The sequence below is a fragment of the Fukomys damarensis genome, unplaced genomic scaffold (genome assembly GCF_012274545.1).
Source record: "Fukomys damarensis isolate Sample0158 unplaced genomic scaffold, DMR_v1.0_HiC HiC_scaffold_1, whole genome shotgun sequence".
Taxonomy (NCBI): domain Eukaryota; kingdom Metazoa; phylum Chordata; class Mammalia; order Rodentia; family Bathyergidae; genus Fukomys; species Fukomys damarensis.
Genome location: NW_022900913.1, coordinates 35686249 through 35709733, shown reverse-complemented (window position 1 = coordinate 35709733; position 23485 = coordinate 35686249). Strand labels below are relative to the sequence as shown.

The 23485-nt window shown below is 33.4% G+C and overlaps 1 protein-coding gene across 1 annotated transcript in view; it reads left to right on the top strand.

Moving 5' to 3' along the window:
• Hcn1 (hyperpolarization activated cyclic nucleotide gated potassium channel 1) overlaps positions 1–23485 on the top strand; it is a 329950-nt gene that overhangs the window by 199903 nt on the left and 106562 nt on the right. The window contains exon 3 of the mRNA XM_033760857.1: positions 10896–11114. Within this exon, the coding sequence (XP_033616748.1) occupies positions 10896–11114 (219 nt within the window). The remainder of the gene's footprint in view (positions 1–10895; positions 11115–23485) is intronic.

The following is a 23485-nucleotide window of genomic DNA, read 5'->3' as shown; positions in this document are numbered from 1 at the left end:
TCTCTGTTGCCTAGAATGGCTTTTGCTATTCTAGGTCTCTTGTTCCAAATGAATTTCTGGATCATTTTATCTAGTTCTGTGAAGTATACTGTTGGAATTTTAGTCAGGATTTATTTGTATCTGTATAGCCGTTTTGGCAGTATGGCCATTTTCACTATGTTCATTCTTCCTACTGAGGAGCAAGGGATGTCTTTCCATTTTCTGATATCCTCTTAAATTTCTTTTTTCAGAGTACTGAAGTTTTCAATGTAGAGATCTTTTGCTTCCTTCATTAGATGGATTCCTAGATATTTCATTTTTTTGGATGCCATTGTGAAGGGATTGTTTCCCTAATTTCTCTCTCAGTGAGTCTGTTTTTTGTGTATAAGAAGGCTATTGATTTTTGAGTGTTTTCCTTGTATCCAGCTACTCTACTGAACCTGTCAATTAAGTCTAGAAGTCTTTTGGCAGTTTTTTTGGGGGGGTATGAAGAATTAACTTAAACAGTAGATTACCATCTTCAAATTTCTTTTGTACATTATCAACTTTGTCTTTAGGAATGCTTCAGTGCATTTTGAAGTAAAATTTTCTTTTAGGGCCAATATCAATATCGCCAATTTAGCCACATTTTCCTTCCACTTATTATTCCTGTGATTATCATACCATTTTACATACTAAACAGTCTCATTTTTATTCTATTTCTACTAGTTATTTGCATAAATCTTATTAAGAGCTCATTCCTCTTCCAGGCCAGCTGAGGATGAACATACATGTATACTCATGCCCAAACACATGCAAATGATTTTACTAATCCTACAGAAATACCTAAAGAAATGTGAGGATAGAAAGCTATTGAATCATTGGACTATTTAGAACTAGCTTGGAGAAAAATTGGCATGACTCACAGAAATGATGTACAGGAGAAATCATTAAGTTTTAAATGTTTACTTTTCCTGAACAGTCCCAGTTGACCAAAAAAAGCATGCTGTTAAATATTAAGGCATTTAGTAGCTATGCCAGAAAGCCATAGTGTTGTTTCCTGTCACATGTGAGTAAGGTAAGGCAAAACATTTACAATCTCTTTGGATAGGTTCCTAAGGTTAGTCTACCAATGTAGTAAAACTTGGCCTCTGCCAGGTTAAGATCAGTGTTCTATAGAAATTGCACTGAATTGTGTGCTTCTTCTAGGAGAATGGGAAGAATGTGGCAGATGTTGATATTAGGTAATATTAGAAATGGAAGCAAATGAAAATTCTGTGGAAAGATTTAAGGACACTGTTTTTGGGTCCATTTGATTAAATTTTCCAGTTTTTCTTTTTTGCTGAAACCAGTAACTCCTAAAAGGGTTATAATTAGTTGGGCTTCACCCATCTTTATATTTTTAATATTCAGAAATTTAGTGGAAATTTCTCTTTTTACATGAAGAAAATAATCTTAGTTCTTTATGCCATAAGGAAATAGCATGATTTCACATAGAATCCACCATGTTCAATGGGAACCTGCTCCACATTATTTTGTTTGGTTAGTAATTTCATGCTTGGATATGTAAAATGTGTGTCCATTTATTTTTGATCAGATTTTAGAGAATTGCTTCTTGGCCTTTTGGCTAAGATCAAGTGTTCTGATTTTAGAGAATTAGAAAGAGCTCATCAGTAATAGAAATTACACATGAATCACCATATTGGAAGCTGGTAGAAGCAGAATCCAGAAATTTAAAAAAAAAAAGGAAATCAAATGATTTTGCTTCAATAATCTTCTTTCTGTGCTTGTTGGCTACAAATTTCCAAATCAGTCTCTATGTAAATCCAGAGATATGGACCAGAGATTGTCTGAGCCTTAAAATGAAAGATTCTCTCTCCCTGGCCCTCTCCTTCCCCCTCATTTGCCCCTCCTCTCTCCTCCTCTCCATTCCCTTCCTCTGTGTTTTTCCTTCCTCCCTCTTGATCTCTCACAATATCTGCACACAGCTACATACACTCAAATGAAGACTTGATTTACAACAGACAATTTAAACTGTAGTGATTTACCTATTCTAAATATTAATAAAATGATGCTTGGCCTGATTCTTTTGATCTAAAAATTTCTATTTTGTCTCTCAGTACTATTTGGTATTTGAATTTTCTGTGAATTTGGACATGAGATCAAGGAGTCTATATGTTATAAGATTTACGTTTGTATAAGGATTATGAGGATTTAGAAGTTAAAATAATATTCTGTCAGTGGGATAACTTGACATAGAAGTCTTACTGTGAATACACATCACAGAATAAGAGCTTTAAATTGAGAATTAGGCTGCTAAAAATAATGGAAAGTACTCAGGACTTTCTTGCTTTTTACACAGCCTTAATGGCAGAGGATTTCCTAGGGTTATCTTGTTATATTGCATAAGCAATACACAAATTTCTAACATTACTTGTAATTGAGGGTTTTATTTGTTTGTATAAAATCCAAGTCAGGCCTATAGAATTAAATAATATGGTTGCTGATTTGAGTAATTGCTACTTAGCTGGGAATAATAAGATCGGCTTTAGAGGGTAGTTTTCTGAGGTAAGGCAATGATTTTAATTGACCATTTTAAAATAATGATAGAAATACCTTTAGCATAGGGTAATGGTTTTTAATTTTTTTGCTTTTTTTTTAAATTGAATAGCTACCAACCTAAACATAAATGCTAGAAATTGATAACTCTTTGACAATTTTTGGCAAGACAGATCATAGTGGATAATTTTGCTCATACGTGACTTTCAGAATGGGGATGATTTAACCAGACTGTTCTTTTTTTTTTCTTGAATACACATGTCATATCATACAATAGTAGGGTAAAAGACAGCATTTGTTAAGGTGAAATTTAAAATGCAGTGTATTTTCAGCCAGCAGGCCAGGGATCCAGTGGAGAAATATTGTTATTTACACTGAGGTTAAGACAAGGTAATAAAACTGACGTTTATCATCATGGTAAACTGAAGACAATAAAGAATTATCTAAGGTCATTGTAATAATCATCTTATCTAATAAGATTCTTATTCTAAGAGATCTATATATATCATATTCATTGTCTTTGATCTTGATGGAGTTTATTACCATGCTTATGCAGACAGAAAAATATTTGCAAGCACATGGATATATGATTTTGTGCTTTCACGTGTATTTGTTTTTTCATTTGTAGACAAACCAAGTAAGACCTTGGGCGAGTAAGTTAATATTTTCCATGAATTAAAGATTTATTATTCCATACACATTAGAATAAGTTGAAGTCAGTTACTCCTAATATGTTTATGATAATGTAATTGGTTTCCAATACCATTTACAGTAGCATCAAGAAAAATGAAATACTTAGGAATTAACCTAATCCAGGGAAAGACCTTTCCAACAAAAACTACAGTACTGTACTCTGAAAAAGGATATCAAGAAGGACTCAAGAAAATGGAAAGATACCCCCTGTTCCTGGATAGGCAGGACAAGTATTGTCAAAATGTCCATACTTCCAAAACTGATACATACATTTCATTCAGTCTTAATCTAAATACCAATAACATTCCTCACAAAACTAGAGAAAATAGTTCTGAAATTTTAATGGAGCCAGAAGAAACTCAGATTAAAAAAAGCAACCCTAAGCCATAGGAGGAAAAAAATAGATATTACAAGCCTGGATTTTAAGTTGTATTACAAAGCTACAGTGAAAAATACAGCATGATGCTGGGACAAACACAATGTGGGTCAGTGGAACACAACAGAAGACAGAAAGCAGAAAGAACTGCAGGTATATTCAGCTACTGATCAGCCAAAAACATATGCTGGAGGAAAGATAAGCTCTTCAGCAAATGGTGCTGTGAATACTAGCTGTACACATATGGACTCATATCTTTCACTAAAGTAAAACAAAGTGGTTCAAAGATCTAAATATTAAAATAAAATACTTAATCTTCTGGAAGATGAGCTAGGTAAAACTTTTAAAGACAAAGTAAGCAAAGATGCAGCCAAAAAGTGGACAACTGAAATGAAGAGATGCTTCTCAGAAGAAATACAAATGACCAATAAGTACATGAAAAACTGTTCAGCATCTTTGGCCATTAGAAAAATACAAATTAAAACAACATTGAGATTCCATCTAACTCCAGAAAGAATGGCTATCAACAACAAATGAAATAACAAATACTGATGAGGCTGCAGGAAATGGGGTGGGAATGTAAACTAGTACAATCACTATGCAAGTAAGCATGGAGAATTCTCAAAAATTAAAAATAGAAACTCCTTTGGACCCAGATATTCCTCCTTTAGGTATCTTCCTGAAAGTGATAAAGACATCATCTTACAGTGACATGCATATCCATGTTTATAGCAACACAACTCATAATAGCTAAATCTTGGATGTAGCCTATAAAATCAATAAACAAAAAAATGGATAAAAAAGTGGTATTTATCTTTTCTCTCATGAATTTATTGGTACTTATTAGGGAGTACAATATAGTTACATTCATCACTGGGATCTTGTACCTTTACATGACGGGTCTTGGTTCTCATTTTTTCACCAGACCCCTTCCCTCCCTTCATGCCTCCCCGCTCCCCTATTTACAAACACTTTATTTCCATTTTTTCATTTTCTCATGTTTTTTTCTTTTTCCTTATTACCTTTCCCCTACCCTTCCCACTTCCCCTACATCTTTAGCCCTTTTCTTCCTATTTCACATTGTCAATTATACTATTAGGATATTATTTATAATGATAGTTTTTCACACCAGAGAAACTCTTCAGTATTTACACATATGTGACTTATTTCACTTAAGAGTATGACCTCAATATGCTTCCATTTTCCTATGAATGACTCTAATTTCTTATTCTTTATGGCTGAGTAGTATTCCATTTTATAGGAAAACCACATCTTCTTTTTCCAGGCTCCAAATGATGGGCATAGGGGCTGTTTCCAAGTTTTAGCTTTTACAAACTGTGCTGCTAAGAGGGTGAAGGGAGGGCAGGGACAAGGGGAAAAAATGAGAACCAAGACCTGTCATGTAAAGGTACAAGATCCCAATAATGAATGTAACTGTACTGTATACCTAAAATGTACCAATAAACTCAAAGAGGAAAAAAAAAAAACGTGCCACTAAAAACGTGGTATTTCTACACAATGGAATACTGTTCGGCCATAAAGAAGGATAATTTTGAATCCTATGTGAGAAGGTTGATGCACTTTGAATCCATAATGTTAAGTGAACTAAATTAGGCACTTGAGCTTAAATATTACACTTTTTTCTTAGTGTAAAATATAAAGTATAAATAAATTAAAGAGCAAATTATAAAATTTATAATTAGAAAAAAGGATGACAGTTCTGTTGCAAAAGGGAAGGGACTAAGAGATGGAAGAAAGGGAAAGTAGAGCAGGGAGAGGAAGGAGGGAGAAGACGTGTTGTGTACATGGACCCTCTCCATAGTGAACGTAATCACTGTGCATTGCAAACATGTGGTGATAAAAATAAAATTTAAAACAATTCTGTAACCGTTGATTCCATACTTTCTATAATAAATGAAAATACCTTTACGCATCATAGGTTGATGTAGTTAATAGTTGATGAAGTTAATAATCAATTACTAAGTATGTTTCTTATCAGCAAAGAAATTTATTGTCTCAGTGGTTTAAATTTTTCTCTATTTTAATTATGACAGTTTCTAAACACTATATTTAATATAAATTTTCATGATGTAAGTATTTGTTAAGAGATTTGAAGTGTTCCTAGTAGTAGAAAGCACAGGCTTATTAAATTCAAATAAACACATGCATGTAAACACATAATCAACAAATTCAAGCTTTCATTTTTAGAACTATTTTTAAGCAGAAAAGAAAAATTTACTTATTTATTAGCCCTTTGATTTAAACCCTTTTCATTTGTTAGCATTTTAAATTATCTCTCATTTAATCTTAAAAAATCCTAAATTATTTCCACAATGCACTATTTATTATATAATAAACATGTGGAAATTGTTTAGGAAGAAAATCTAATGACATTCTTATATGTTAAAATTTATATTAGCACAAATGCATATTTAATAAATTTTATGATCTAATAATTAGCAATAAACACTAAAGGACTACAAATATGCTGAAAGACATTTTTAGCTTTTCTTGCTCATTTACATAACAGGCAACTTCTTTGTTTATGAACAAGAAATTTGAGCTAGAAAAAGTGTTAATTTATTTTAATCACTAATTTTACTTTAGTTGTAGTAGATTTTAACATGATGTGATCAAACCTCATATGAAGCGTTAAACAATTTGAGAACGGTTTCAAAAGAGATTAAAATTTGAGGATCATCAGAATATAGCTGCTTGGCTAGAACTTATAAATTAATTTAAAGGTGAACATTAACAGCAGTTAGGAACTATGACATCATCGTTTCCATTTCTCGGGCTGTTGAGTTAAAGCACACATCAGTTAACGCTCTAAATTGAACCTATCTCCTTGTGCCAGCTGCACCTTCTATATTCCAGAGTATACAGTCTCAGATGAGGCTATCCTTCCAGAAGAGCATTGTCATTGTATAACAGATTAAGTTTCTCCATCGTAAGCTTTGGGGACAGATGGAGATAAGGGGTACCCTCTGAAAGTTATTTGCCAGTAGAAAAATATAAAAATGGAGTAAGACTGTATGTTCAACTATCTTCTTTGGGTCAAAATCACCAGAATTTTTCTGAGAGCTTTCCTTTCTTTCTTTCTTTTTCTTTCTTTCTTTCTTTCTTTCTTTCTTTCTTTCTTTCTTTCTTTCTTTTTCTTTCTTTTTCTTTCTTTCTTTCTTTCTTTCTTTCTTTCTTTCTTTCTTTCTTTCTTTCTTTCTTTCTTTCTTTCTTTTTCTTTCTTTCTTTCTTTCTTTTTCTTTCTTTCTTTCTTTCTTTCTTTTTCTTTCTTTCTTTCTTTCTTTCTTTCTTTCTTTCTTTCTTTTTCTTTCTTTCTTTCTTTCTTTCTTTCTTTCTTTCTTTCTTTCTTTCTTTCTTTCTTTCTTTCTTTCTTTCTTTCTTTCTTTCTTTCTTTCTTTCTTTCTTTCTTTTTCTTTCTTTCTTTCTTTCTTTCTTTCTTTCTTTCTTTCTTTTTCTTTCTTTCTTTCTTTCTTTCTTTCTTTCTTTCTTTCTTTCTTTCTTTCTTTCTTTCTTTCTTTCTTTTTGTTTTGTTTTTGTTTTTTTCAGACAGGGTCTCACTATGGTCAGTTGAGACTGACCTGGAACTTACTATGTTGCCCAGGCTGGTCTCGAACTCACAGTGATCCTCTTGCTTCAGCCTCCGAGTGCTGGGATTACAGGTGTGCACCATAACTCTCGGCTGAGAGCTTTTTTTTAAGGAAAAGCTTAGACAGTTTTCTTCTAAATTTCCTTAGGGTGTAGTAGAGGTTCTTCTTTGCAGCTTAAGATGAAACATACATTATAAAAATTTCTGTGACATAGGGTTATATTCTTAAAACACTTGGAAGTCCTGCATTAATAATCATTATGTCTTTATTCATACAGATGGTTATGACATAAATGGCTATGATGGTGCTTATACTATTGATCAAACAGATCTATGATTGAATTAGAACTTGTTAACTGTAAGTGTGCGACCTTGAGCAAGTTTCTTATTTTCATTATATTCATTACTGTAATAACAAAATCAGGTTAGATATTGAGACTATTAAGAAAACCAATGAGATAATGTGATAGTAATTTATAAAATCTAAATCTTAGTGTACACTTATTTCTTCCATTGCAGCTTTATGTATGAATGCACATATTCATATATAAAAATACATCTACTAATATTTATACATATGTAAAGTATATTTGTTTACACAAAGAGGTACCCCATGAAAATATTTTGAGTTGCTTGAAGGCCTGATTATAATGAAAAATTACATTTAAAATATTTAATGTATGATTTAGAGATTATTTTCTAAGTAGCATTAATGAACTCATAGTATAAAATATTTGTTAATGAAAAAACAATGTATATATCATGATCTATTTGTTTAATTTTATTTTAAAATAATGTACAATATTAAAATAAGTATGAGAAAACTGTATAATTATATGCATCAACAAATTTTAACTTTTACTGCAAATTTTATATTTTTTCATCATTATAATGGAAGAAAAAGTATAGTTAGATCTCAAGAGATTAACTGATGAAAGAACAAGTAAAAGAAAAGCTCTTAAAATGATCAGACATTGAATGAATCTAATTTCTCATTATGGCTGAGTAGTATTCCATTTTATAGAAAAACCACATCTTCTTTATCCAGTCTCCAGTTGATGGGCAAATGGGCTGTTTCCAAGTTTTACCTATTACAAACTGTGCCGCTATAAACATGGGTGTGCATACTTCTCTGTGATATGATTCTTTTAATTCTTTTGGAAAGATACCCAGCAGAGGGATGGCTGGGTCAAATGGAACCTCTAGTCCCAGCTCTTTGAGGTATCTGCATATTGATTTCCACATTGGTTGCACGAGTCTGCACTCCCACCAACAATGGAGAAGGGTTCCTTTTTCCTCACAACCCGTCAACATTTGTTATTGTTTGATTTATTGATAGCAGCCATTCTTTGTGGGGTGAGGTGGAATCTCAGTGTTGTTTTCAGCTGCATCTCTCAAATGACCAGTGATGTGGAACATTTTTTCATATATTTACTTATTGTTTTTACTTCTTTGTCTGAGAAATGTCTATTCATTTCAGATGCCCATTTTTTAATTGGGTCTTTATATTTGGGGGGGCTAAAACTAGGAAACAGCCCGTTTGCCCATCAGTTGGAAACTGGATAAAGAAGATGTGGTTTCTCTGTAAAATGGGACATTACTTAGCCATAAATAATGAACAATTAGATTCATTCGTAGGAAAATTGATACATATTGAGGATATACTCCTAAGTGAAATAAATAAGTCATGCATGTGTAAATACCGAATAGTTTCTCTGGTGTGAAAAACTATAATAGTACATAAGATCCTAGTGAGATAATAGACAATGTGGAATAGGAAGAAAAGGGCTAAAGGTATAGGGAAAGTGGGAAGGGTAGGGGAAAGTTAATAAGGGCAATGAAAAAATATGAGAAAATGAAAAAAATGGAAATAAAGTGTTTATAAATGGGGAGGGGAGGAGGAGGTGAAGGGAGGGCAGGGACAAGGGGAAAAAATGAGAACCAAGACCTATCATGTAAAGGTACAAGATCCCAATAATGAATGTAATTGTACTGTATACCTAGAATGTACCAATAAACTCAATTACAAAAATGATCAGACATTACTCTTCATGGAAACAATAATTTAGTTTTGCAAAAACTTTATATTTTATTTTTGCTGCCTTATATTTGATGCTTGTGTACTACTTTAGTTCTATTTTTATGCTATGCTTTTCAGAAATTTAAGCCATTTTCTATGTCTATACTTTGTTACTTTCACCATTTACAACAGAATTTCTCAACCTCATTGGCACGTTGTCCCAGATAGTTTCTTTTGTCTCTGTGAGTGTTAGGCTTCTATAATTGTAAAGTACTGTGTGAGTTAGTCAAATTACAAAGAGAAAAGTTTACTATTTTATCACATTGCTTTGGAAATAAATGACACTAACAGAATTGATGTGGTTTCCATTGTACATACCAGTGGAATTTTAATTATTTCTACCATATTTCAACTACACCAAGATGCCTTCTGTATATGTCTCCTTGTGTTGAGGAGGTAAATCTTGCATTTCATTAAATACTATCATTAAAATTTATTCTGTCTTTAATCCAATCACAATGAAAGCATTGAGTATCTCCAATGAATCATTCTTTGGAAGAGAATATTGGGGATTGAACCCAAGGCCTTCTCACTGATCTATCCCCAGTCAATTTTATGTTTTGTATTATGACACAAGGTCCCTCTATGTTGTCCTGTGAATTTGAGATCCACCTGCCTTACCTCTCAAGTGCTGAAATTGCAGTTGTGTGCCACCTCACCCAGCCTCATCCAATTTTACTCTAAAACATAATCAATGAAACACTTCCCCTCCCATGCATGGGCAGATAATTTAATATAATGATATGAATTTATTTCATAAGGAATTACAACATATATCATTTTACAAATCTTAACTTTTTCAAGTCTAGATTTTTTTTTGTTAGCAGTAGCCTCAGCATTTCAAGATTATGCATTTTTTTGGGGGGGTACTGGGGATCAAACTCAGGTCCTTGCGCTTGCGAGGCAGTCACCAGAACCACTGAGCTAAATCCCCAGCCCAAGAGATTATGCATTTTGGCTTTTCTTTTATACAGATATAGAGATAGGTAGTTGATAGAAGGAATGAACATGTTTGCTTTATGTAACAATTATATTTGTCATGGGGAATTTTATATATATATTGCCCTGAGGCAGAGCTTTAAAGAAATCTTTTCATTTATTGGAACTGTATTTCCAAAATATGTTTGTTTTTCATCACAGAATATAAAATGATTAAGTACTCCACGCATCTGTTACTTTAAGACTCTGTAAAATACAGTTGTGATTAAAAAAATTTCTATATCCAGGTCCATATGCTTCACACCAGGCAGCTGCATTTCTCACCTTGCAACTAAAGCACCGGCAGATTTCCTTGAAACTTTAAAATGGTTAAAATAATCCAATCAGCCTTCATTCTTGGCCTTATCATCTATATACCACTGTCTCCTAAAGAATTCTAGGTGTAAAAGCAGCAAACTTACAGGGATGCACATATTAACAGTCGTTATTTCTACTGTTGTGCCAGGCAAGATTTGAATAACATCCAGTCATTTGATTAGCAGTCACTGAAGGGTACTTGTGCAAATGATCTGTGGTAAGGATTTCCCTCTGTATTTATTACTGTGTAGTGCTTCTGGGTACAGATTATATTCTCTTTTCCTAAAATCCTAATGCTTTTATCTATTTTTTCTGCTATGTTCCAGAATGTTTCTTGGGGACAACAGTATTCATATGCACTCTTCAAAGCAATGAGTCACATGCTGTGTATTGGGTACGGAGCCCAAGCCCCCGTTAGCATGTCTGACCTCTGGATTACCATGCTGAGCATGATTGTTGGAGCCACCTGCTATGCCATGTTTGTTGGTCATGCCACTGCTTTAATCCAGTCATTGGATTCGTCCAGGCGACAATACCAAGAGAAGGTATTTTATTTCTCTTATCTGCAACAAGTTAATCAAATGAATTCATTGCCTTCCATCTATCATCTATCAAAAATAATGATCTAAAACATTTAAGGAAAAACAGAATCCGTTTTGATATTTTGGGTTTTCTTCAACATGATCCTTTCACTTTCACTTAGTTTTATTTTTGTCTTCAATACCAGACTTTTTAAAAAATCTAATTTTGTGTTGGCATATAAGATTTCAAAATATTTGAAACTCACATAAGCAATCATTGAGAAGTACATGTGAAAATGATCTACTGTAAAGATTTCTCTATATATTAATTATCATGGTTCCTATTCTTCCATCCTCCAACAGTTTTATATGTATATTATACATACATGTTATACATGTCTATAATACATACATATGTACACACACATATGTATATTTATAGTGCAAACCCTTCTCAAGTAAATATGAGAAACATGTTGGTTCAAATGAAGACAGGCAACAATAGCATTTTCCACTCTATGCATGTTGTAATCATAATTTATGTTGTAATTTTACATTTAGCTGAACAAATGTTACTGCAAGAGCTGGATAAATCACCACACTGTCCTATCTTAAAAATGTGTATTAACACATTGTTCATGCATTGTTAGACAATATGTGTTAACTATAATGATTGATGCTCTAAACTTTTCTCCAATGAGAAGAAAAATATGTTTGTGCAATGATTTATTCATTGCATTTTTAAAAAATGCACTTAATTTCTTTGGCTGGGGCTAGTTACATTTGATAACTAGACACCACTAATATTCTTGATCAAACATCAACTACTTTCTGACAAGTAAATAAGAATTTTTCTCCCTGAAGATGAAGAACGTATATATGTGGTTGTTGCCTGTGACTGTGCACATAGCAAGCACCATGACAAAGAGTGTTTCTGAAAACAATGGTTAAAATGGGTCTAAATGCCTCTTAATCTTGGTGTAACAACTTGGACTTGATTACTTTCAAAATAATTGAACATCATCTCACTTCTTGTTTTTAGTATAATAATCACACAATAGAAAGGGAGCCAACATATTTTATTTCCCTTGAAAGTAATTATACCAGCACTAACTATTGTAACGAGCAAATCTGTATTTTTTATTGGGGTAATGGAAAGATCTACCACCAAAATTGCTTTGAGGCTCATTTAGAAAATAAAGTTCCAAAATTAAATTGTAAAAAACAAAAAGTATAGTAAGGCAGAAGAGATTTTATACAAGGCTGTTTGACTGAAAAATGGGGCTACTTTTATGGGTATTTAATATAAGAACAGGAGGCTCAAGGAGCTTCGGGCTTGGAGAATGGCACGCACATTCCTGGGCTGGACATGCCTTAGAACAGATTGACCTTCCCGATGACTATGCAGCTGCCCCTGTAAACTGGTGAGACTTTTCTACTTCTCAAAGAATCAGGATGCCTTCAGCTGGTGTAGCCCTGTCCTGGAGCAACACAACATCACAGGACCACTGAGGTCTCAGCTGTGACTGGAGGCAAAACTGGATTTATGTTTGGGCATGTTATAGGCAAGAAGACTAGGCCAGATCATAATTTAATTGCAAAATGATTTTACCCTAAAATTATGTAGAATTGCTCCTAACCTCAATGGATCAATAGTTAACAGATTAAAGGTTGTTAAGAGCCAAAGTAGACTGCAGGTGTTACCTACTTTGTGTGGAAAAATGAGTTGTAACACAATGTAATACACCTCTGTAAATATTTACACAAAAAGCAAGTCATAAAGTAACAATTATTCGAAGTTTATAAAGAAAAATTTTTCTTCATGACCAAAGATACTTCAGGTTCAAGGAAACTCCCCCGCCCTACCATTCAGGCAGAGAACCTCAGCCATGTCTTCTCTTTCATGTAGTAAACTTGTGTGGTACAGGAGCATCCCTCCAGTTCCGATGCAGAGGTACAGGCATCTCCCCAAAAAGATGTAGTCCATTTGTGGCAAATAATGAAATATCTAATTTTGCCACATTTTTCCCATACAAAAAGGAAGCATTGTTTTCTATGTCAGAGTCCCATGATCATAAGAATTTGAAGCCTTTTAAAAATAAAATGACTGGCCAGGTGTGGTGGCACATGCATATGGTCCCAGCACTCGGGAGGCTGAGGCAGCAGAATCACCATGAGTTTGAGGCCAGCCTGATCTACGTAATGAATTCAAGGCCAGCTATATGGCGAGACCCTGTCTCAACCCCCCACCCCAGGTACATCAGATCGTGGCCATAGTTTAAAAACTGATCTGCAGACTTAGTGCAGTCCCAATTAAAATACCAACAGTATTCTTCATAAAAGTAGAAAAAACAATCCTAAGATTTAAATAGAACCAGAAGAGACCTAGATTGGAAAAGCAATCCTGGGCAACAGAAAACCAGAGCTATCACAATCCTGGATTTCTGTATAATACCAAGGTACAGTGATAAAAACAGCATAGTATGGCACTGGCACAAAATCAGACATGTGGATCAGTAGAACAGCACAGAAGATGAAGAAACAACCCCAGGTGCATTAAGCCATCTGAACTTTGACAAAGGAATAGAAAACGTACAGTGCAGGAAAGATAGCCTCTTTAACAAGTGGTATTGGAAAAACTAGTTACACACATGCATAAGTTTGAATATAGATTGAATCCGTATCTATCACTGGGCATTAATTAAAATCAAGCTGGATCAAACATGTAGATATTTATCTGTTGGAATCTGTTTGAAGATAAAATAGGTAAAACTCTCATATAGGCACAAGAAAAGATTTTCTACACTGAACCCTAGATTGTACAATAAATAGCATCAAGATTCAACACATGGGATCATATCAGATTAAAAAGCTTCTACATAGCAGAAGAGACAGGGTGAAGAGACAACCTATAGAATGAGAAGAAAAATTTGCCAGCTACACCTTGGACAGAAGATTAATATCTGGAATGTAAAAAGAACTAGAAAAGAGACCACCCAATAAAAGACCTAGTCAAAAAAATGGGCAACTGAAATAGATATTTCTTAGAAGTACAAATGTCCAATAAATGTGTGTAAAAATGCCCAACATCTATGACCATCAGGGAAATGCAATTTAAAGCAACACTGAGCCAGGTGAGGGAGGATGACATAGGTGGATCACTGTAAGTGTGAGGCCAGCTTGAACTGCACAGTGAGACCCTGTCTTGAAAAATGAAAATAACAACATTAAAGTGTCATCTTATTTCAGAAAAAAAATGGCTATCATCAAAAATAAAACTGATAAATACTGACAAGGTTGTGGGGAGAATGACACTCTTTGACATTTTTAGTAGAAGTATAATTTGGTACAAACTCTGAAAATCAGTATGGAGATTCCTCAAAAACCTCAAACTAGAAATTCCATTTGACCCAGCTGTTCCTTTCTTGGTATCTTTCTGAAAGAGTTAAAGACATCATATCACAAGTAGTACATGCATACCTATGTTTATAGCAGCATAGCTCATAAGAGCTAAAACTTATAAGTGGCCTATATGTCCATGAGCAAGATTGATCAGGAAAATGTATCTATGCACAATAGAGTATTCTGCTATAAAGAAGCATGAATGTGCATCATTTGTATGAAAATGGGTGCACCTTGGTACCATCATGTTAAGTGAAATAATTCAGTCACACAAGCTTAAATATCACACAACCTCTCTTATATGAGAATCCACAATTAAATAATTTTTTAAAAGCATCAATGATAGGAAGTTATATGTTTTGCAGATAGAAAAGGGGAGGGAGAAAGAATGAAAAGAATTAGACTATGTTAAGTATACTCATATCCTCTAAGGTTAATGTTGACTTACTCGCAAATATGTATTAATAAAAAAATTGAAAAAAGAAAGAAAACAAAAAATAAATGAAATAAAATAAGACCACAACATGGAATATCAGAAGTTACTCTTACTTCTCCCCTTTCAGTTGTACTAAATAAAAATACTCCTTTCTGTCAATTTTATCTTCATCATTGCTATGCATTTTTTTCTTTTCTTTTTTGGTACGGCTGATCAAATTCAGGACCTTACACTTGCGAGGCAGGCATGGTGTCACTGAGCTAAATATTTTCTTAAAAACAAATAAATTTATTTCCAAAATTGCATTATGAGCATCATGTTATATATTAAATAAGTTTAGCTTATTTTATGTTTTTGGGTTAGCTATATAAATCAAGTTTAACTTAGGAAAGCAATTTATTTAACTATGTATTTGGGGACATTTATATGTAAAGATGTTATGATGGTTGCTGTAATTTAAATCATCCAGTTCTCTTTTTTTGTATGGAACATTATTTTAATCATTTTCATTAAATAATTCATTCTCTTCCCCCTTCCCTCCTACCACTCTTATTTTTATTATTAAGTTTCTTGGTACATTTTAGGCATACAATACAGTTATATTCATCACTGAGATCTTGTATCTTTATGTGATTTATCTTGGTTCTTATTTTTTCCCAGTTCCCAGCCCTCCCTTCGCCCCCTCTACCCTTCCCTGTTTACAAAGACATTGTTTCCATGTTTTTCCTTTTCTCATATTTTTTCCAGTTCTTGACCTTATAAATGTTTGATAGAGGACAAAGATTTTGGGCCAATACTAACACTTTTTATTTTTTCATATTCAGTGTACTTTAATAAGGGCCAGTTAAAAAAATATATATAGTGGTACCTCAGTTCATGAACTTGATTCATTCCATGATTCTGGTCACAAGCCAAGTTGGGTGAGAACTGAATCAAATTAAATGGTTGGATTCAATGTTGACCTTATGGGGAAATTTAATTTGGTTTTCATCTAGTTCGTTTGTGACCAAAATAGTGTAGAGAATTGAGTTTATAAACCAAGGTACCATTATATATATAATATTTACATACACATGCAGGCACAAGATCTTTCAATAAATTTAGTTCTAGATTGCTGAAATTATTTCCTTTGTAGAATTTTATTGGTCCCAACCAGTATAAGAAAATATGTTAATTTTTTAACACATTCAAGATTATTTCTTTTCAAAATTGCACCTTTATGAACATTATAACTAATTTTCAAACTTTTTATGGTACTGGGAACTTGAATCCAGGGCCTTTACACTGAACAACGTATCTAAGTCCTTTCTTTTATTTCCTATTTTTAAGACAGTTTCTTGCTAACCTGCTAAATTGATTGGGTTGGCCTAAAATTTTAATCCTTCTGTTTTAGCCTCTCAGAGTGCTGGGACTACGATCATGTACCACCAAACTTGTGTTCACTCAAATTTATAGGACATGTCTGCATAATTTATGTTTGATTTTGCAGCTTCTTTTGTGATTTGAAAATTTTGATTTTTTTCCTGTTACTATTAGTTTTATTTAGATAAAATTCTTATAATAAAAATTCATCATTAACTTTTCAAGAGTAAAATTTGCTAACATTTAGTTCATCCACAATATTGTATAACCAGTGCTTCCATCTACTTTCAAGAAATGTTCATTACCCTAAGAGAAATCCATTAAACAATTACTCCCTGTCCACTCTTCCTTTGACTCCAGGCTACCCACTAGTTAGCTCTGTGTCCTTAATTTTCCCAGTTCTGAATGTTTCTTAAAAATATAATCACATGATATATGATTTTTATGTGTTTTTAAGGTTTATTATCAATATATTGTGCATCAGTGTTTCATTCCTATTTATGACTGATTAATATTCTACTCTATAGGTGTAATACCTTCTGTTCATTCATTTAACAGTGGGTAGATATTTGGGGTGTTTCTATCTTTGGGCTTTGTAAATAATACTACTACAGACTTTTGTGTACAATTATTTGTTTGAGGACCTGTTTTCTTCTGGGATGTACCTATCAATAGAATTACTGTGTCATTAGTATATATCTGACTTATTTGGGGAAATGCTTGATTCTCCTGATCAATATTTGTTATAGATACATTGGAGGTACCTGTCAAAGATGTCTTTAGAATTAATATTTATATAATCTTCATTCCCACCACACAGTAATATTTTATATAAAAAAATAAACTATCAGTAATAGCTTCTATAATAGTCATTTGGCATGTATTGGTATTCAACCCACCTAGTTTTGCTTCAGAATTCATTTCTAGACCTAATACTCTACTTACTGCTATCATGCATTATAATATTAGCCTTAAGTGAACATACCAACCAAAGTTTATTTCCTATAAGTTATCTAGCCCAGTGTTTTTTATTTTTTTTTTACTTATTTTTTTACTCTCAGAGTCACTTAATTTTTATCCAGGAAAAATCTGTCCAGTCTGGATCTTCTTATGTTAGGCAACCCTGTTGTCCCAAGTGGTGGCATAAGTTTCTCTTATTATGAGTTTCTTAACTGCATGATTAACCAGTGCTAATAAACTGACAGGAATATAGGGTTTTCATCATCATCATCATCATCATCATCAATTTCATCACAAGCATTGTCATTATTATTACTATGTCTCATGAACAGAAATATGTGATGATTTTTATACTATTATATTACATATCAAACTTTGATTTAAGTCATAAAGTATGCTGCTGATTTCATGGGTTTTCATGTTTTGCATTTTCAGGAAAATACATTTCCCTCTTTACTCACATAGACTCTTTCATGGGGGAAATTTTTTTTTCAAAATATGACTTCTTTGATCCTATTTGGCACACCAGAATTTACATAGTTTCTATAGCCTTTTTTTGAATAAGCTCAACTTCAGATATACCCAAAAAGAATTATAGTTTTGTCTCCAATTCTATCTCTAATTTTGCCAAATGAGATTCACTTTTTCTGGGAAAAATAAATCATTTCCTGCTCCTACTTATAGATTATTGGGGCTACAAGCAAGGAGTGATAAAGGAGGCTTGATCTACGGGCTCTTTTTTCTCCTCTGTCATAAGCCTACTAGAAGTTATTGTCTTCTTATCATGGTACAAGACAGGAAGGAAGGGGAAAAAAAGAAGCATTCTTAATGTATTTGGGAGATATGCTAAACTAGTGTAGGTAGGAAGGCCCACAGATGATAAAAGAAAATAGTCTTCTTGTGGTATCCTTTGGCTTCCTCAGGTAAAGCCTTTTGAGTTCTCATGCATATGCCTAGACATTAGGAGCCTCACAGTTCATCTCCAATGCCAGCTTCTGTCTGCTGAGGGTTCCTTGCTTTGGGGCAGGTCCTAAGAGGCAGTGCTTGTTTAGATCTTGTCCATGGAGAAGCACAAATGCATTCTTCTCTTTGACAATATCTCATGCTTCCCTGCCTCTGACACAAAACCTAGCTCTCCTGTCAAGAGCCAGATCCCAGTCCATGTACTACTTACATGTTTTCAGATGGGATTCAGACCCCAGACTGACTGACTCTATCTATCTATCGCTTAAGTAGATTACATTTAGAAACTAAACTAATATGCTTTTCTTCAGGAATTCTGAGATTGACTACTTCCTTCCAGAAGTAAAAGATTATCAAAGTCCTCATCAGGTTTGAAGCAATTTATTAGTTGCTGAGTTGGTCAGGACTATGTTTGCTTCAGAGTGTGATGAAAACTTTTATCTCAGAATTTGTTGCTGCTATCACTAAGACTAAATATCAAGTTTAAAAATGGGTTGTATGGCTAGAGTAATGATTAAGCCATGAGTAATAATTTTCCTGTGAGCACTTATAAGTAATGCTTTTATTTAGTTAAGACAAAAAAGTCATATCCTGTTTTATAGCTCTTCTTTATATCAAGAAATTAGATGGCAGTGGTGCTAATTTGGTTTACTGATTTTGGTGGTATATGGTAGTATTTGTCTTCAAAAGCGAAGTTTCAATTGTGACCTTAGAAAATTATATCAAACCAATGCTTCAGTGTAAAATGATTTGATATCTTAATTTTCATTGTGATCATTCCTAAGGAGAGGAAACACCTCTAAAATCCATATCAATTTGACCAAACCAATTCACTCAGCTTCCTTCATAATTTGTAAATGGTTTCTTCCTTTCTGGATAGGTAAAAATATCATAAACAGGTATCCTTAATTAGGAGGAACCACATGGTTCCTCAATTAATCATGAAATTTTCTGTGCAGCTGCTCCATATATTTGCTTGCTGGAAACGGAATTTAACATGCTCTGATGTGTCATGTTGGTAGTACTGGCAAATGTTCTTTCATCTTTGCAGTTTTAGGACTGGGAATCTTTCTGAGCTTTTCAATGTAGTCAGTTGAACTGCTACAAATCAGGCTTCTAGTAGGACAATGATATTTTACATTTTCATTTGGGAAAATCATTTTAGTTTTAGTGTAGTTATAAATATTGGATAAAATAAAGGGAGGAAATCTGAGTAATTAATTTAAGTAATGAGAGATTTCTACCACTTGAAAATTAGTTACACCACTGATTTTCAATTTTTATATTTTGATTTACCCTGATGGGGAATAAAATGTATGTCACCTTTTCCTCAACAATAATTTCTGTACAAACACTCTGTGTTCAATGCTAAAATTTCTTACATGTGTATCATAGGTATCCACTATCTCCGGACTATGAAAAGATTTGTCCTCATTAAGCCTTATTTAATCCTTTGCATTTTACACTTAGAGTTTACAGGTCATGTGACAATTTTTTATAACAGCTTTAAAGTAGAACTGCACTTTCATTTGTCGATTGATCTTTTCTTTTTTGTTGTTGATTGATCTAAGGATTTCATTTTTTAGAAATGTTTGAGTTCTCATTTGAATCTTCTCAGAGTTCCCCTTAAAGTGTCTTTATTTTTTTCATGGATATGCATGCATTCTATTTCATAAAATATAAATACAATATGAAGCACTTTCAAAGGACAGAAGTTGATGACCCAGAAACCAATAATTGTACAAGAACTCACATTGAACAAGAATCATCCTCCATGTAACTTGAGTTTGGTTACTCTGATCATTTGGATCCATTGTAAACAGGCCTAAAAGGGAGCAGAAATCATCAGGCAGATAATTACCAGGGAACAAAATTCCCAGAAAAGAGTTCTAATTTTGAGAAGATTCCTTGGAGATAGGAGTAAAGTATGTATGTAAAGGTCAGAGATACACACATGCAGAGAACATTAAATTTTCTAATTAAATAAAACAAAGCATCCTTTCTAGAGAAAATGGAAAAGAAGCCTGTTTTGTTTCACTTAAAAATGAACTTGGATTCTAAAGTCATGAGATAATACATTAGGAGAAGGATGTCTCAGCAAAAGTTTAGCAACTGGATGTTGTATTCAAATCTATCTTTTAGGAAAATAAATCACAATAGTGTGCAGAATATGGTGTAATCCTACTTCAACTTCAAGGTTCCCTAATGAAATTCATCATGTTAAACACACTTGCAGATAGAATCATTAACATTACATATATTAAGCGGGAACTTTAGCATTGTGGATAGATACAGACAACTCTAATAAAAACCACTGGCAACATTGTTACTGTGTATCAAATAGTATTCAGAGTAAAGACACCATTCTGGTTGAGTGTGAAATAACTTTGAATCTGTTAAGAGGCATTTATTTAAAGCTTACTATGTGTAAAGTCCTAGAAAGTGAGCAAATAGACACTGTACTTTCCTACATCAGGTTTTTGTAGTAGAATACTTGGGGGAAGGGGGGTCAAAATAACGTGATTCATAGAAACTGCTGCATCACATAATTGCTTCAAGTGCTACTAAGTGGAATGTAAAGTATGATAAGACATTTTTAAGAGTTTTCCTTAGGGCTATCTGGTCCATATGGACTGCGGGGTGTGGTATATTTAATGAGGAACCTAAAAAGGATGAGTAGAAGGAAGTTATTGAAGTTGGAGGTCTTAGGCCAGATCATGGAGATCTGAAAACACTTGCCGAAATTCAAGTGCAGACCGAAGGAAACTGGTGAAAGTAGAGAGAGAAGTGAAGTGAAACAGGAAGTAATGACAGATATCTATTATTAGGGACCTTATAAACCGTGTTTATTACATTCTGTTTTGGCCTAAATGCAATGACATTCTAGTAAGAATATGAAATGGAAAGAGAGGTTAGAACTTTGCCTTTTTAATTTTTCAACAAATGTCAGTCAACAGTGTGTAAAACAGAAGAAAATAAAAATGTCCTAGAATTCTTTGGCATTAGACAATTGATTTAGTATTAACTTGGAAAGACTCAAGGAAGTTTTCAGTTTAACATTTGGAAATATTAAATGTGCCATCCCAGATGATACGATAACTATTTAAAATGAAGGCTAATATTCTGTAAGAAGGAGACCCAACATTTCAGTGGCTTAAAGAATGATTTAATTTCACAAATAAAGTTTAGAAATGACAGACCAGGTCAGTGAGATGCCTCTGCCCCCTGACTTTTCCAAGCTATTCCTGCCCCATCCCTTGATAGGGTGCTTTTCAAAAGTTAGTGTACATCCATAAATATCTAGAGAGCTTGTAAAAATATATTCTAGGTCCCATTTCTAGTGTCCCTGGTGAATTAAGAATTTTCATTTTAAATGAAATCTCAGATGCTGATACTTATCATCAGTTTCTGCTGTAGGGTACTGTACTCTGCATGTTTGAAGCTGTGCCACAAATATTTCTGTCTTCCATGGCATGACAAGAGGGAGAAAGACAAGAGAAACACATGACTCTTACTCACATTCCAGTGATGACAGCTTAGTCACATTGCTGCCCAAGGAAACTGAATTCAGTCTAGCTGAATTTACTCTGTGACCAGCTAACAACTCTATCCTTAGGAAAGAGGGAAAGGAAAGACTCAAGTAGAAAACTACAGACCTGTAAGAAGAAAGATGTTGAAGCAGGGAAATGTTTGGAATTCCCTGGGAAACTCATGCTCTTCAAATGTGGTATGGAGTACTTAAATAATAGCAGTAATTAAAACACCTAAGTCATTTGTACACTGCCAAGCATTGGGAAGCATTGAGACATTGAATTATTTGATCTGATTATAAGACAGAAGATTTAAGGATACAGAACAAGTAGTGGTGGAGAAACAAAATATAAGAACAAAATCATATCTTCCATTAACCATCTGTTAGAAACTTCAAATTTCTTGGTTTTGTTGTTGTTTTTTTTTTTGGTGGTGGTGGTACAGGGGATCAAACTTGGGACCTTGCCCTTGTGAGGCAGGTGGCGGCACCACTGAGCTAAATCCCTGGCCCAAAACATCAATCCTTCTTATCCACTGTGTCTTACACTGAGAATAACGAAATGTCTTCAAATAAAACATTAGTGGAAAGCATTTTCTGTAATAACACAGGTATTACTGTTGTTAAGAAATCCATTAAATAAAAAAACTTACATATCAATAACATTATTTTTCCTAGCCTTTCAGTTATGATTTGATCATTTATTTAGAATAACTAATGCAAAATATTCTCTATTATTTTCAATGAGAGGCAATTTGTATAAAACAAGATTATAATCTATGTATCATAAATTATAATTTACTTTTTACAGTAAGAATATTTTTTAAAAGAATATATGAAACGAGGTAAGAACTCATTTATTTATTTGTTTGTTTATTTTTGGTACTGGGTATGGGACTTGGGTCCTTGCACTTGTGAGGCAGGCAGCAGAACCACTGAGCTAAATCCCTGGCCCAAGAACTCATTTAGAATTGAATGTAATGATGTGAATTTAAAAACAAGAAAAAAATTTTCTGTGCTATAAGGAAACTATAAATCTCATGAAGCATGTTTAACCTTTTTGTGACTGTAATAATATTTGGCTTAAAAGATATGAACACTTATTCAGATGATAATATAAATGATTAAATTTCACATTCACTGTTTAGCTTTGCCAAGTAAAATTATCAGAGAATAATATATTCTTTCAAAAACATTTCTTGCTATCCTCCTGCTTTATTAAATTATTATTGAAATCGATGAACTCAATTTTTAAAAGCTGCTTATGCAATTGAGGGAAAAGCTGTATTAAAATATGCAGTACTGGCACATTTATGGTCTCCGTTTTAATTTAATAGTTTTCTAAGAACTACATAAAGTGGATCGAATAGATCTATCAAGAGATGCAAACAGGAAGAAAGGGGTTAAAGGTGTAGGGAAAGTGGGAAGGGTAGGGGAAAGCTATTAAGGGAAAAATATGAGAAAATGAAAAAATGGAAATGAAGTGTTTGTGAAGGGTGAGGGAAGGAGAGGTGAAGGGAGGGCAGGGACAAGGGGAAAAATGAGAACCAAGACCTGACATGTAAAGGTACAAGATCCCAATGAGGAATGTAACTGTACTGTATACCTAAAATGTACCAATAAACTCAATGAGAAAAAGAAAAGAGATGCAAATAGAACATTTGTCTTTTTTTCCAATGATGAGGTAAAATACAAAATTTTAGAGTGTGTGTGTGTGTGTGTGTGTGTGTGTGTGTGTGTGTG